Source organism: Callionymus lyra, chromosome 6 (genome assembly GCF_982586985.1).
Source record: "Callionymus lyra chromosome 6, fCalLyr1.hap1.1, whole genome shotgun sequence".
Classification (NCBI taxonomy): Eukaryota; Metazoa; Chordata; class Actinopteri; order Syngnathiformes; family Callionymidae; genus Callionymus; species Callionymus lyra.
The window spans coordinates 15665643-15681003 of record NC_141823.1 but is presented as its reverse complement, the minus strand read 5'-3'; the positions used below and the strand labels follow the sequence as shown (position 1 = coordinate 15681003).

General features: G+C 41.8%; 1 protein-coding gene across 5 annotated transcripts; it reads left to right on the top strand.

The window, feature by feature from the left end:
• Positions 1–5090: 5090 nt before the first annotated feature.
• On the top strand, positions 5091–14459 carry marchf7 (membrane-associated ring finger (C3HC4) 7). 5 transcript variants are annotated; one of them, XM_087793890.1, is made up of 11 exons: positions 5091–5189; positions 7010–7186; positions 8454–8603; positions 8711–8876; positions 10491–10658; positions 10736–11771; positions 12267–12436; positions 12502–12605; positions 12990–13094; positions 13963–14011; positions 14084–14459. In XM_087793890.1, exons 2-11 carry the CDS (start codon positions 7019–7021, stop codon positions 14143–14145), a joined length of 2178 nt encoding a protein of 725 aa, XP_087650016.1. In that variant the 5' UTR covers positions 5091–5189; positions 7010–7018; the 3' UTR covers positions 14146–14459. The 5 variants fall into 5 exon arrangements, with proteins under 5 accessions (XP_087650016.1, XP_087650015.1, XP_087650018.1 ...); XM_087793889.1 differs by having other exon boundaries at positions 14072–14459; XM_087793892.1 differs by lacking the exon at positions 12990–13094.
• The last annotated feature ends 902 nt before the right edge of the window (positions 14460–15361 follow it).

Here is a 15361-nt window from a genome sequence, read left to right as displayed (position 1 = left end):
CAAATAGCTCTGTCTCCGGAGACTTAATCTCTGCGTTTCCTTTTGCCTCTGTGTTGATAACTCACTAAAAAAAAAACTAAAAAAAAACCTCTTGGACCTGAAGCTTCTTTTTGGGCCATTTAAAGTGGCAGAGATTTCTATGAGTGATCCATCGACGACTCCTTGAGTAGTTTCCGTGTACTGGATTTGTATCCACCTACTATTGTTTATCCGAGGAGATGGCGAACCTTTTAGCCGGGGTCTGAATCTTCCACTTGCTGAAGCACATCATCACGGGGCTTAGGTGGGAGTGCGGGGGTGGCCATAAGATGCTTCTTAGAACCAGTGAAAACAGACCTTGCGTTAATTAATACTGGCAGGCCGCTGCTCCTCCTGGCAGTGTGCAGGCGGACATTCTGGCCTGCCCTCGGTGACGCCCGGTCAAAAATAGGGCATCGCACACACAGCACCGTAATGATCACAATGGTGACATCATCTTAGCCTTCAATGTGTTCTCCCCCTCAGTGCTCCTCTGAACAAAGAGCAGCGGGGCTGGCAGGGAGGGAGGCAGATGTCACTTTGTGTCTGGGGAACATTAACAACTACAAATCTTCTTTAAATCTTTAAGGGGGGAGTGTGTGTGTGTGTGTTTTGGCAAAATGGTGTAAGGAGCAAACACCGCTTGGAACAGTCACTTTTCATTCTCGTATTGAGAAACGGAACATGTGGATGAAAGTATGTTCGCTGGCGTGCAACAGAGCAAACCTTTGACCAGAGAGTAGAATGTCCACAAATAGCTCACTTCAGATGGTGCCCCTGCAACATGTGACCTAAAGTGGTAACACATGTGGCTCTGCTTTTTTTCTTCTCCGCCATCTATTTGCCAACATGATTTTGTACAAAGTCCAGTGACATGTTTCACACAGCTTTTTTGGAACATCAGGCGGCGCTGGGGTCGTATTTAGAGAATTATCTGTGTAAACAGCACTCGGTGGTTGGTTTTCGCTAACAGCTCCATTAACACAACATTGCTGTTTAGCATCGTTTGTTCCAGAAGGTATCGTGTAATTGTGGTCTGAGGAGACACAGAGTTTGTCTGGAAGCTTGTGGTATCTCTGCATCTCCCAAAAACATGGAGAGAGAGGGGAAGGGAAACAAGAGGAGGGAGCAGAAGAAGAAGAAGAAAAAAAGCGAGAGGAAACAGATTCTCAAGACCTGGACGAGCCGTGGGAAAAGAGGGGTCTTGCGGAGGAAAAGCAGAAATGTCTCAGGACATTCCATTGTGATTACACACTGTTGGACAAATCAAAGTCTTTCAACTATCCTGGGGTTTCCAGCGCAAACAAGCACAATGTATTCATGAAGCCACAACAATAACCCACTTATTTCTACAGTTGAATTACAAACTGTGTGTTTCTTCAAGGCCACCGAACATCCTGAAATCTAGACTTTTTAATAACTGACCCCAGCTCTACATCAGATCACTGCGATAGGGTCGGCTCCAAAAAGAGTTAAAAAAAACAACTCAAAAGATTCTATCAACATCGTCGTCTCGGCAGAACAACGAGATGATAATTTATTTAAGGAACTGTTTCTTTTAATTCCAGTGTTTTTCTGCGATGAAAACAAAACATCATTAACATCCATTTAGCATTTAAAGTTAAAAGGTCTGGTGCTTCACTGAGGATTTACACAACTTCAATCTTCAGAATGTACAAGTGTTACAGGTTGTTTTATTTACACAGAGAATGACTACAGCTAGCACTGTTATTGACTAGATAACCTAGCAATTTTAAATGTACTTTTGAATATAATATTTAAAAACCACAGTATTTTACCGGGTATTGCAGGGCAATAAATAATATATAATAATATTTTGAATAAATATGTTGATGCTAATGTGCGACTTTATAGATCTGTTGTTGGTAGGACGACATAAACTTGTAGGAAGAACTTCCTCCCCGACGTTTAAAGGTTCACTGTGTAATTTAATCAACAGTTTTTTCGGAGAAGGGGGTTTCATGTTGTACCAACAGGTCACCACTCTGACCTGCAGGCGTAGACTTGACACCAGAGTGACGACGTGTAGTCCAGTGGACAAGACTCAACTTATTTGTTTTGTCCCATTAGATCATGATTCAAGAAAAAAAAAAACTAAAAGTCTGACTGATGGACCAATAAGACATTTCACATGACTCTCAAGTTACAGGACCATGTGCTGGAAGACTTCTTCCACCGGCCATCGCCCGGAAAGAGAAGGTTCCTCCCATGTAACAGCCGACATGAATGAGGAGCAGCTTGGAAGGAATGCTCCATTATCATGCTATCAGCATGGTGGGGGGAGGAGAGCTTGTCGTGCTTTCACGCAGCAGAATCATGCGTCTGAAAGGAACAAGAGGTGGGGGGTGAACGGCGTCGGCCTACAATCCCTGCAATCAGGCTGAGAGGCCTTCTCTCCTCCACGCAGCAGACCTCGCACTTCCTCATTCGTCTTGGGCCCGGCATCCTTTTTAATTTGCAGTCCCACCCACCCCTTGGTTTCTCCTTCACCTCTGCGCCTCTCGGAGAAGATTCACACTCGGCCTGTTGTCTTGTATACACGCAGCCATTACCAGATTCACCGGGACCTGCATCTGACCAACAAGATTCACATCGTGTTGACCTTCACATTACTATGCATGAAGCTTTACATTTCCTGCTCACCTTCTGCAACATCTGACCTTTAAGACCCCCCCTGCTCCCCCCAAACGTCTATCGTATTTAGCGAGTGTAATTAATCCATCTGCCTTTTTAATTCTGAGCATTGAAACAAATCCAAGACAGTGTTTAGGTGAATCAATATTATTATTAATGATGATGATTCAGAAGAAATGTTTTAGTACGTTTATCTTACAGATGCTGGAGACCCTGGACCGGAAGCATTCAGAACAATTTTACAAATGGTTGTTCAAACATGTTTAAATGGTCTTCAATGGCTCCTTGACTAAGATAAACAAGTTCTGGAACCTGCACCTGAAAGAGCAGCTGGTTCTTGGTAGGATGAGAGGAAGTGAGCAATGACGCCGTTTAGTGGCCACAAGTGACATCGCAATTTCCACGATGACGTCAGCGCTTGACATGAACGAGTGTCGATGCTTTACCCTGAGAGAGGAACATAACCAAGCATCCATTTTTGAACAAGATTCATTTAAACTTTGCAGTTTCAAATGTTTGGAGTCAACAATTCGCTTTTGAGTGTTCGAGATGCATTGATGATTCACATATATATATATTAAAATGTATCTTTAATTGAATGTATATTTACTAGTTCCTATCAGTTTTGGTGCCAATTCTAAAAGAAGATTTATGTGTCACATAAATCATTAATCTTGTCAGAAAATAGAGTTTACAATTTCCAAAAAAATAAAAATGTTGTCAGTTATGTCAATTTCCGTAGTCAGGATTTTGTATTGTGAAAAAATGATTCACTTCATTAAATCTCCTCTCTGTTGTGATACTGTGGTCTATTCTTATTTATTTAGTTATTTTTTAACTGTTTATTTACCAAATTTGGGTAAAATAAGTACAGACACCACAGGTCAAATTAGTTATTCCATTGTTTTCTTTCATCAATAAGAAAGAGGTAATAGTTTCCTTTGTTAGATTTAAATTATGAATGAAATTCACCCAGTTTAGATTATGTGTGTCAACACTACACTACAATCTATTGTAAGATGCATTTCCAGAAATCCATTAAATCGAAATTCAACTTAGCAGAAGACATTTTTAAACTTCGGCCATCAATGCTATGAATCATAATTCATTACATCAAGCAGAGTTCCAAAACTTATTCTGGTCCTTGTATCTTCAGCTTCTCTTCACACAATCAATTTGATTTATTTTTCGTTTACATCTTTCAACAGTTCGTCCCATTAAAACTCTTGTCCCAAACAAGTACCTTGTTTTACCTCAAGCAGGAACTTTGAGTGAGAACTCTCAACATCTAAAAGAAAAATCGTCTAAATTCATATTTTTAGTTGATGATCTCCATCCCGGTCACACAACACCAGAAGCTGGATTTCTCTGTCAGTATCATGACCGGCCTCTCAGAAACACTCTGAGAGGAAGACCACCTTTTGTCAGAGCCATATTTGACTCTATTAACTGTAAACATACGTTTTTAATGAGATTTGAGTTTCTGATCCAGTGGTCACCTGTCATAGAGGATGAAGTCTTGTTCACTAAAGCTAAAGTCATGGCACAAACTAGCACCTGGATGGGTCCAACGCTTGCACTAGTCATGTTTTTGAACTGTAACAATTACATTTATTCACAAGAGGAGTATTAAGTTTCATCTTACCTTATGTTCAATGAAAAAAGAGCAACATATAATACGCAATTGACTGTAAATGTGCTTCTTCATAGGTGGACAGGAACCTGATGACAGAAAAAGTAGAGATTGATTATTGATTATTAAACATGTTCAATGTTTAGTTTTACTGATGTCCAGAGAAATTCCTTTAAATGAAATGTATTAAATTACTATTAATATTAGTATTATTAAATTAAGATGTGTATGTTTAAAAATGTAAAAAAAAAAAGGGAAAATTAAATAAAACCAAATTAAAACATGATAAAAAATTAAATTTTAAGGTCTTAAAAGCGTTTAAATTGGTCAAAACCTGTAAAAAAAAAAAAATGATACTACATTTAAAGTGAAGGATAATAGCACAAATACAGTTCCGTATTTGACCGCTAGGGGGCACAGGTTGACTCAGTAGTTTCTAAATTTCCTTAATTTCCTTCTTATACGTTTCGTGATAAGATTGCAGTCAGCTGAAGCCTGTCCCAGCTACTTGGGGGTTAAGGTGGAGGAAACCCAGGTGAAGTTACCGTAACATTGCAGCGCTAACATCCAACACATCAACAACAATAAACACTCGAAGTCAACAATAAAATGAAGTTTTAGTGGATTGTTTGTGTTTTATGAGCATCATTGACACCAACATGGACTCACGGAGCCGCCAGATAAGGCTTCACCTCCACCTGCATGACCTCATCACTGCTGCTGTGACAACATGTGCGAGGTCGCGCTTGATAGCCGCCAGGCCACGCCCACATCACGTTGGCCACGCCCACACTGTGTCTCTTAACACGTGACCGTCAACGTCAGTCTCCGTCAATACAGTCGCCATTGATCCTGCGACCACTGTCAGGCATAAGGCGTCACGGTAAGAACTCTTGCCACTGTGGTCTTTTTATTTGTCTTTTCTCGGTGTTGTCATGCTGATGAAAAAGCTGTCAGGATTGTGTGTCCCTTCCGTGAGAACAACAAGCTAACCTGCTAGCATTATAGTTAGCAAAACAGCTTTGTCCAGTCCTTGGTAAATCCACCCAAATAAATCCAAACAAAGGTAGAATACACTGTAAAACTAAGTCTTCAAAACACATTAAAATAGCTTATTTTTGCTGGTCATAGTGAGAGGATTTGTTTTGTTTACGTTAACATCGATTCTTGCTATTAAATGCTGATAATAACGTGGATATTTACTTAATTCTAGAGTAACTGTATTATGATCAGCAGAATACATTCCTTAGAATTCAAGCTCAAACAACACACTATATTTTAATGTATTTTCAAGCAGTTGAATAATCTGTATCTTTAAGTTAGAATTTCTATAGAATAATAAGAGACACAGGGTTTTGATCAGGTGTCATTGGTTAAGTTACATTTATCCAAACAAGGCAGTATCAATTGTTATCAGTCTTTTATTGCAAAATCGGATATAATGTTTAACCGGATTGGCAAGTGTTCTATTCGGTTGTTTTCCCTATACACACACGTGTACATGGTCAAGTTTCTACCTGAGCTGCAGGATTTGACTGTTTTAACAAAGGGATCTGTGTTGTCCTTGTGTTGACTGAAGAAAGCATCTGCTTTATTAGATACCAAAGTAGTTTCAAAGTATCTCCTGATGCAAGACAGTCGGTTACCTTTTTTGTAGTTTTCTTTAAGTCATGTCCTGCTTAAAAGAAGAGACTGAGATCTGTTCAAGTCCTGTTAAAAACATTACAAGGTTAGGTAGTGAGATTTATTTTGTACGTAGCAGAAAGAAAGGAACGCAAGAGAACATTTCTGTGATCAATCCTGACCAATATATTTCTGCAGGTGAGGAATAGCTTGTAGTTGAAGCAAATTCTTGTAACATTTTCTTGGTTGAGTATTTCTTAAGACTTGGTTATGTTTAAGGAAATGAATACTCTTGTGTGTCATATTTATAATCAAACACAATTAAAAACAAAGTGCTATATTTACGGTTTTGTAATAATTTTTATCTTATTTTACTTAAAATAAATTGGAGTAAAAGCATATTAAATTCAAAGCTGACCTTCCTTAAAGGAAAATGTTATCAACTAAACTAGTCTGTTTCTATATAATACAATTGTCTTCCTTTTTTTCCGTTTTCTTGACAGGACATTAACCACATTTATATTTTCTGTAGTTAATTCATTACAGTTTGGATTCAAATGACTTCTCTAAATTAAAAATACTACTTCTTATTTTATTTTTTATGGAAAATTGCTGTATTTTCTGTGGCTATTGGAAAAAACAATTTCCCAGGGAGACCTCCTGAGGGATCAATAAAGTTTTACCTTACCGTACCTTATTTTCCTCCTATTTAAAAAGAATAAAATATCAATTGCTAATGCATACTGTGTCACAACTAATTTCCAGAAGGTTCTGAAGGGCCTTATGTTCATCAAAGTCTCAAGTCAAAGTTGTGCTGTATCCTCGTCTTGAGTGTCATGTTCATGTGAGGGAGTTCACAGTCCCAAAGATAGGCCTGGCTTCTTTGCAGCCAACTTGATAAACACGCTCTGTTAGTGTTTACGGAAACTTGTCACGTGTTCTTCATCAGCGAATGGCAGCGGCCGAAGGTTCCTGCTGGTCCTCATTGCACAAAAACACACAAACACACACACAAACGCACACTGTTGCTTGATTGCCATTATGTTTGTTTAATGTTGATTTAAACTGTGATCACAACAGGAGAAAACGATGGACTCGAGGTCGGGGAGACTTCCCTTTTGTGTATCCCGTCCGATACCTTTAAACTCGTCTGGACTGACGTCTTCGTCCAGTCGTTTGTACGGCAGAGACACGTCACTGAGTAGTGACCGCTTTCCAAGGGCATCGTCAACTTATAAAACAGAAATTCACCAAACGGTAAGAGAAGTTTTCAGGCTTCTTATCCATTTAACCTCCACACATCGTCAACACTATCAAGACTTGTATACTTGTGTTGTATTAAGTCTACTGAATAGCAAGGGTTGACCATGGATTCATCTGTTCTATTGGCATCATCATGTTGGTTGGTTTTTTTTATTATTTTTTTTAAATGGCTTCAGTCACGTTTTCCTTCGAGGCAACTTTTCAACTCGTCTCTTCCTGACACGTTCCCTCAGGACCAGCAGCCTGCTATGTATATCAGTGGTGCAACAGCACTCTGAGGGGCTTTTTATAGGACAACCTAGATTCCTTGGCACACATTGGGTGTATTTCAGTCCTGCTGCTGGTCACCGCTCTGCCGTCGGGCCCCCCGACCTTCTAGAATAGTCCCCTCTTGCTGCCCCTTCCGTAAACACAAGACACTTGCCATTTACCTCGGATGGCATCAAAAACGTAAACTTGATTAGCGAAGCATATGCTAGCATTGACTTGCTTAGAGTGTACCGTATGTGTGATTGATTTAATGATCTGAAATGTAATGATAGTAACAGAATAAAAACATAAAATGCATTCAATAAAGATGTCAAGAGAGAGATAATGCTACTACGTTATCAGCTAAATACATTAAATATTTGATTTTCTATTACAAGAAGGTGGGAAACAAGAATGAAAACAAAATCATCACAATGATAATTGAGACCAATTGGTGCCATTACAAAAAAATAAACTTATTTAAAATGTGTTCATTAATCAAGACATAAACCCAATGGAAAATTTGGCTTGCTTACCATCAAAGTCACGATTTTAACAACAACAGGGATGAAAGGGACATTATTAAAACATTTGCTGTACAACCTCACCTCTTTTTAGTTGTTTTCAGGTTTAGAAATGGTAAAAATGCTATGATGAATGAAAATATTGGTACATTTGAATATCAAAAGATTTTAAATTGCGATACTGTATTTTTTTAAAACAATTAACAGGCAAATATTCATGTGGTCATTTTAACAGTCATGAAATCTGTTTACTAATTATTTCTTTATTTATCCAAAAAAATCTTAAAGAAAATTATTTAAATGAAATATCAAAATCAATTCAGTCTTTAAATGAAATGTCAAAATCAATTCAGTCTTTAAATGAAATCAATATCTATTGTATCATTATCGCTGTATTGTGATTGTGAAAATCTAACGTAATTCAACATGTCATATGTTACTGTACTTGTGGTTTCCCACCGTTAACAGAAGCGTCATTTTTTTTCCAGCCTTCGCGTGTTCTGGGCAGCTCGTCCAGAGACTACAGCAGCCATGACAGTGACCTGGGCCGCTGGAGGTTGCCCTCCTCGATAGCTTCCACCAACAGGTCTTACGACCGTCCGTTGACTGGATTCTCCGCCACCATCAGGAGCAAACAGGTAAGAGCGATTAAGTCCAATCCAAGTGACGCCTCTTCCTGTTAGAGCGGCAGGTGAGAATCTTGCTGACTTCAGAACACATGTTGTGTCTACTTGTATTTTCCCAGACCGACTCCGAGGATAGGTTGGGGATGCGTTCAGGTCTGTTGAATGTCACTGATGATGGGGATACGAAAAGGGCCAAACTGACATTCGCCAACAGTCGACTATACACGAGAACCACCCCAGATTCGGGGTCCAACTATTCCAGCAGTGCACTCAGAAGTGGCAGAGGTACACCACAAAAGATCCGCTCGACAAACTCTCACGGTGCCTGCAGGCGTTTCATCTGTCGGTCTGAATAAACAGTTAATGTAGCGAATGTTATCTCAATAATAGGACAAGTTAGTTTAGCTAAGCTTGTGTTGAAATACACTTTAAAACCATATTTTTACTTTCTGTTAATGTTGAGTTCACTGTTGGCTACAACCTATGGTGACGGTGTCATTGGACTAAACCAATGTGTCTTTATTCTGTCCATTATTTATCATCGTCCTTTTAATGTCTCGCTTGCTTGACCTTCAAAGTCACTGACTTTGCTTTGAAGCCACAATTTCATCCATCATATCTTTTGTTGTTCTCTTATATAATTGTGTTGAGAAAGACATTGAATCTTGTTCGCAGCAAACATTGTTAAATGGCCTATAATCTTTACAACAGAAACGCCAAAAAAGGTTGTTGGGGTTTTTTCTGCTTCTAAATTTGACTGTTCATGATCTGCTCATAAGTGAGATTGTTGAGGTTTGTCCTCAGGGCTAGCTTAGCCTCTTGGTAAAGATCGTTGTGCTTAATTCAAAAGATGTACTTTGTGGTAATTGTTTTAATTTATAAAATATATGACGCAAAGAACGACAGATTTAAATCAATTCATGCCAGTTAAACGTTTTTTAAAATGTAAAGCTCTCGTTTCTTGGGGTGACGATGTAGCATTTAGCTTAGCCTTTTGGTAGCTCAACTAAAAAATAGATGGTATTGGTTAATCTTTTTTTAAATCAATAAGTATAGTGTGGATAAAAGTAAGACAATGATGCATTTAATTCAATTGACACCAGTTAAAAATAATAAAAAAATGTAAATCTGTAAAGAAGTTTCCTGGCGTGGTGATGTAGCATTTAGCTTAGCCTTTTGGTAGCTCAACTAAAAAATAGATGGTATTGGTTAATCTTTTTTTTTTTATTCATTAAGTATAGTGTGGATAAAAGTAAGACGATGATGCATTTAATTCAGTTGACGCCAGTTAAAAATAATTAAAAAATGTAAAGCTGTAAAGATGTTTCCTGGCGTGGCGATGTAGCATTTAGCTTAGCCTCTTGATAGAATATCTTTGTTCTAATGTGATTTTAATTGATATTTCAGGTTGTCATTGGAGTATTTCATAATTATTGAGTATTTTGTTAAAAGGGCTGCACTGCCCTCAGGATGGTTTTTTACACCTTGAGAAAATAAGATTTTATTCTTATGCTACAGTTGTTTTTCTTTTTTCAAAGCCAACATAAGGTAAGGTAAGGTAAAACTTTATTGATAGAAATTGTTTTTTTTTCCAATAGCCAGCAATCTTTCATAAACAATAACAATAATAATAAATAAAATAAGAACAAGAACATAAAGGGAAAGAACAAGATGACACAATCTAAGTCTAAAGATAAAGACAAAGAACATAGATCAAAGAAAAACAACAAAGACAAAGGATACAAAGACTAACATAGAACAGAACATCCAGATACTCTCACTCCACTCCTGCCCCCGAACTCAGAATACATCCAGACTCCAAAACATTTTGACCATAGTGGTGTTTGAGTTCTACCTCCAGCGAGGACCTGGTGTTCTGACCTCTTTCAACTCTTCCAGGCGACGGCTACGATTCGTCCTGGAGAACCAGCCGCCTGATCAACCGCTCGTTGTCTCCGACCCCGAAGCCGACCTCGTCCAGGCGAGAGATGGCGTCCGGCAACGAGTCCAGCTACCTGTCGGAGAGGAAGTTCAGGAACCCCGAGCTGACTTCTTCTTCTTCTCTGTGTAGGAGAACATGATGATGAGGAGGATGATGATGATGATGAAGCTCTTGTTTGACGGAACGATTTGTTTTGTTTCAGACCAAAGCGACAGGGCGACCTCCACCTATGCACAGGGAGCCCGACCAAAAGAGAGCTACTCTTCATCTAGGAGAGAAGGCATACGATCCTCCCACCTCTCCTCCACCTCCTCCTCCTCTTCATCATCGTCATCCTCCTCCTCCACATCATCGCCGATTCCCTACCGGTCCGCCCCTCTGAGTCGTGACTACGGCAACAGGGGCTCATCCACTCTTTTTACCGGATACTCCAGCCTCCACTCGTCTCAGGGATCGGCTAGGAACATCTCCGGCGCTCCGTGGTATTCCCTCAACCGACCAGAACCTGCTCCGGCTCCACGGCCCCGCCCCGAAGACGAAGACCCGCAAGACCGAGCCTCCCGTCGCCACCGCTTCTCCCGTCACCTGGAGTCCCGCGTCCAATCTTCGGGTCCATCACTGGGGGTGGAATACAAAGAAAGCAACGTCGAGAGCGGAAGTCCGGCGACTACTCGGAACCGCAAACCGGACCTCGGCTCCTCTGGCACTGAAGGCTATCGGGGTTTGCCAAGAGGGAACTTGCGGTCACAGCCAGAGCCGGAGGCCACGACTAGTGCCGACTCCGACGGAGAGGACGACTCCCCTGCATCCCGCCTGACCCCCTTACACCGGGGGCGTCCCACCTCTCTCCTCTCTCGCCTCGGAAGATACACTCTGAACGAGCGCACTCGCTCGGCCGCTCGCTCTGAGGGAACCTACAGCTTCCCGCCGCACTTCCTGCCCAAGCATGACGCCGAGTTCACAGCCCTGGAGGATGAGGATGAAGACGAGGATGAAGATGATGAGGAGGATGAGGAGGAGGAGGAAGGAGCGGTCGGACTCGATCTCCCTTTCATCCCAGCCGGAGACCTGTCGGATGTGGAAGAGGCCGCGCTTCAGTTCCCGCCTCGCATCCGAGTCGGCAATTACGAGAACCTGTCCCTGGGTCAGCTCGGCGGCCTGGAGAGCCTGTCCAGCCCTCGGACGGACAAGGCGCCGTCCAGCGCTGACCCAGAGAAGCTCAGGAAGATTAAAGAAAGGTAGGATTAGCAGTTTGGGCGACACTTTCCTCAGACTCTCATGGGTTGTGTAGTGAAGAGAACTGAATGTTACTTGGTGCTGCTTTAGGTCACATTGATTCTATAATTGAATTTAAAATATTGATGAGGACTTTTGGGGGTGATGGTGAAGGTAATGGGGGGGAGGTGTTCATGAATTTAACTTTTAAAATGTTGAATTTAAATATTTTCGATTATTTATAAATTGAATTCAATAGTTTGTATATTGAAAGGTTGTAATAACTGTAGTGAATTCAATAATTTTTATATTGAAGTAATATATATATACGGTAATTGATCAGGTGGTCTTTTATTTTTCAATTTGGATTCATCGTAGAGTTGGTCTTGGATATAATTTCAATTCGTTTTTTTTTTAAGTCTTGAAGTGAACTTGCCTAAAGCTGTAGGAACCCTGTAGTTACAATGTTGCCGCACCAGGTGTCGCTGAAGTCCTAACCCTCCTCCTCTGTGTTCCAGGCTCCTCATGGAGGACTCGGACGAGGACGAAGGAGACTTGTGTCGAATCTGCCAGATGGCTCAGGTGTCCTCCTCCAACCTGCTGATCCAGCCGTGCTCCTGCACAGGAAGTCTGCAGTACGTCCACCAGGAGTGCATCAAGAGGTGGCTCTGCAGCAAGATCAGCTCAGGTACGCCATGACCGGGTCACCTCTGGTCGCCCCTCCCGACGGCTCACTCCGGCGTCTCTCCACAGGAACCAACCTGGAGGCCATCACCACCTGCGAGCTCTGCAAAGACAAGCTGCGTCTGGAGATGGACAACTTCAACGTGCAGGAGTTGCACAAGGGTCAGCTGCAGGTGAGTCCTTGACCTCGCCCAGAAAAAAAAGTCAGTTGTACCCCAGTCTTTTTTTTTTTTGTCTCCTGGTAAAGGGTCCTTGAGCAAAACACACCTGACTCTGATACCCTCGTTTCTAAAGCAGGTCTCCGATAACCTTTTGTAGCTCGCCCAGTTCTTGATCTTTACGGTCGGCTCGTCACCACAAGTGACGGCAGGACTAAGATCCACCTCTTCCTCACTCAGAACCCAACGACACCCGAGGACTGTCGCCTCAAATCCTTTTTTCTTTTTTTAAATTGACAAATCAAACAAGTGCATGACCTCTGGTCCGGTTCAAGAGCCTCGCAGTTGAGTGTGTGAAGACGACCCCGGTTCCTAAAGCCCTCCTGTTCTGTCTCTCAGTCTGAGTACGACGACTTCATCAGCAGCGGACTCTATCTGGTGGTGCTGCTGCATTTCTTCGAACAGAGGTTCACTGATGTTCTGGGAGCTGTTGACGCAGCCGGGGTGAGCACAGCTCTTTAAAATACCTCACAAGTGTCAGCCTGAAGTTGATGTGAGCGTAGGAGCGCTGAAAGTCAGGGGGGGGGGGGGAAGAAGGCTAGTTTCCGAAGAGCAGTGCAGACACCTAAGTGAGAGGAAGGGAAGAGGTGCCTGAAGCCAGTGGACTAGGATGAGGTCAGTGACTAGGAAAAGTGGGAAGTTGAGGCAGTGAAGTGATCCCTCGTTCATCACGGGGTTACGCCCTGAAAACCTCCTGTATTAATATGTGGACGTCCATATGAGGTTCCATCCCTCTCAACAACACTTAAGGTAAAGGCGACCTGAAGAGCTCCCGTAAAGCTTTGCCGCCCAGCCAATGATGACTTTTTTACCTGGCAACATAGACACAGAATTTAAAAACTGCGACCAATAAACACTGAACAGCAGTGTTTAGATTAGAACGTCATCACAGGAGTTCATCGTTTTGTTGGCACCATACATAAGGCGTTCACTAGCGCCCCCTACTGAGTTCTGTGGTTATTGGAGTTGATCTGTTCAAATAAATAATCTGTTATGGTGCAAAGGAAAGTTTTTTTTTTTTATATACATATAATAAATGTTTAAAGTATTCATTAGCATGATATGATGAGGGACCACTGTATGTTCTTCGGAGGGATAGTGAGACGAAGGTTGAGGGGGGGGGGTAGTGAAAGGAAGTTTGGAGACAAGGTCAGGGAGGTCAGATGGTTTTGGGAGGAGAGACGGGACATGCTGGAGGTACAGGCAAAGGCAGAAGAGGACTAGTGATGGAAGTGGTAAACAAAGAGTAGGAAGGATGAGGAAGGTGGTGCTGACCTGTCGAACCCTAAAGAGCCTCCGACTCTCTTCACAGCTCGTCAACCTGGTGCGAGTCATCCACGGTCACAGCGAGAACATGGCATGTAAGTGTCTCAGTCGTGACCGTCGTCTCGGCTCGAGCAGTAATTTCTCTTATCTCGTAGCTCCGAACGCAGTCGAGGACTTCGACACCAGACCGTCCTTCTCCGACCTGGACGACGACCTGGACGACGACTGATGATCACCGCCTGCTCTTTTTCATCGTCTGCCAAATCGAAGGCAGAAGACTTTATTTATCTGAACTTGAATTTCCTTTTGGGTTAAAAATATCATTTCTTCTTCTGAGCACTTTACTGAGACTCGATTATTTTTTCTACTGCACCAAAAGTGCTTTAGCACGAGCTGGAGATGGTGGTGAGACGTTTGGAGGGTTTAACGGTTGTTGTTTAGGAACCTCCACCTTTGTACTGAAAACACACTTCTATATTTTGGCTGATGACGATTAAAGATGTAAAACATTTTAATTTGGAATAAAGATGGTTGCTCAGTAAAGTGCTGACTTTTTATTCGGCACTTCATCCTCCACCTGCTCCAGGGTCAGTTGAGAAGGAAAAGTTGATGCAAAATATCATTAAGCAGTTGGAAAATATTTTAAAATAGCAAATGTGTCAAAAGATTTTCAGGATGAGGTTTGACGATGCAATTGATGGGGTTTCATGATACAGCTGATTCTGTTTCACGATTCAGCTGATTCTGTTTCACGATACAGTCGTAGGGGTTTCACGATGCAGCCGATTGGGTTTCATGATGCAGCTGATGGAGTTTCATGATGCAGCTGATGACGTTTCACGATGCAGCTGTTGGAGTTTCACGATACAGCTGATTCTGTTTCATGATTCAGCTGATGGGGTTTCATGATACAATTGATTCTGTTTCACGATGCAGCTCATTGGGTTTCACGATGCAGCTGATGGGGTTTCATGATGCAGCTGATGACGTTTCACGATGCAGCTGTTGGAGTTTCACGATACAGCTGATTCTGTTTCATGATTCAGCTGATGGGGTTTCATGATACAATTGATTCTGTTTCACGATGCAGATCATTGGGTTTCACGATGCAGCTGATGGGGTTTCATGATGCAGCTGATGACGTTTCACGATGCAGCTGTTGGAGTTTCACGATACAGTTGATTCCGTTTCATGATGCAGCTGATGGGGTTTCATGATGCAGCTGATGACGTTTCACGATACAGCTGATGGGGTTTCATGATGCAGCTGATGACGTTTCACGATACAGCTGATGGGGTTTCATGATATAACTGAGGTTTCCAGTACAGCTGATGAGATTTCACGATACAGCTCGTGAGATTTCACGATACAGTTGATAATGTTTCATGATACAGCAGGTGAGATTTCACGATACATCTGGTGAGATTTCGCGATACAACTGATGA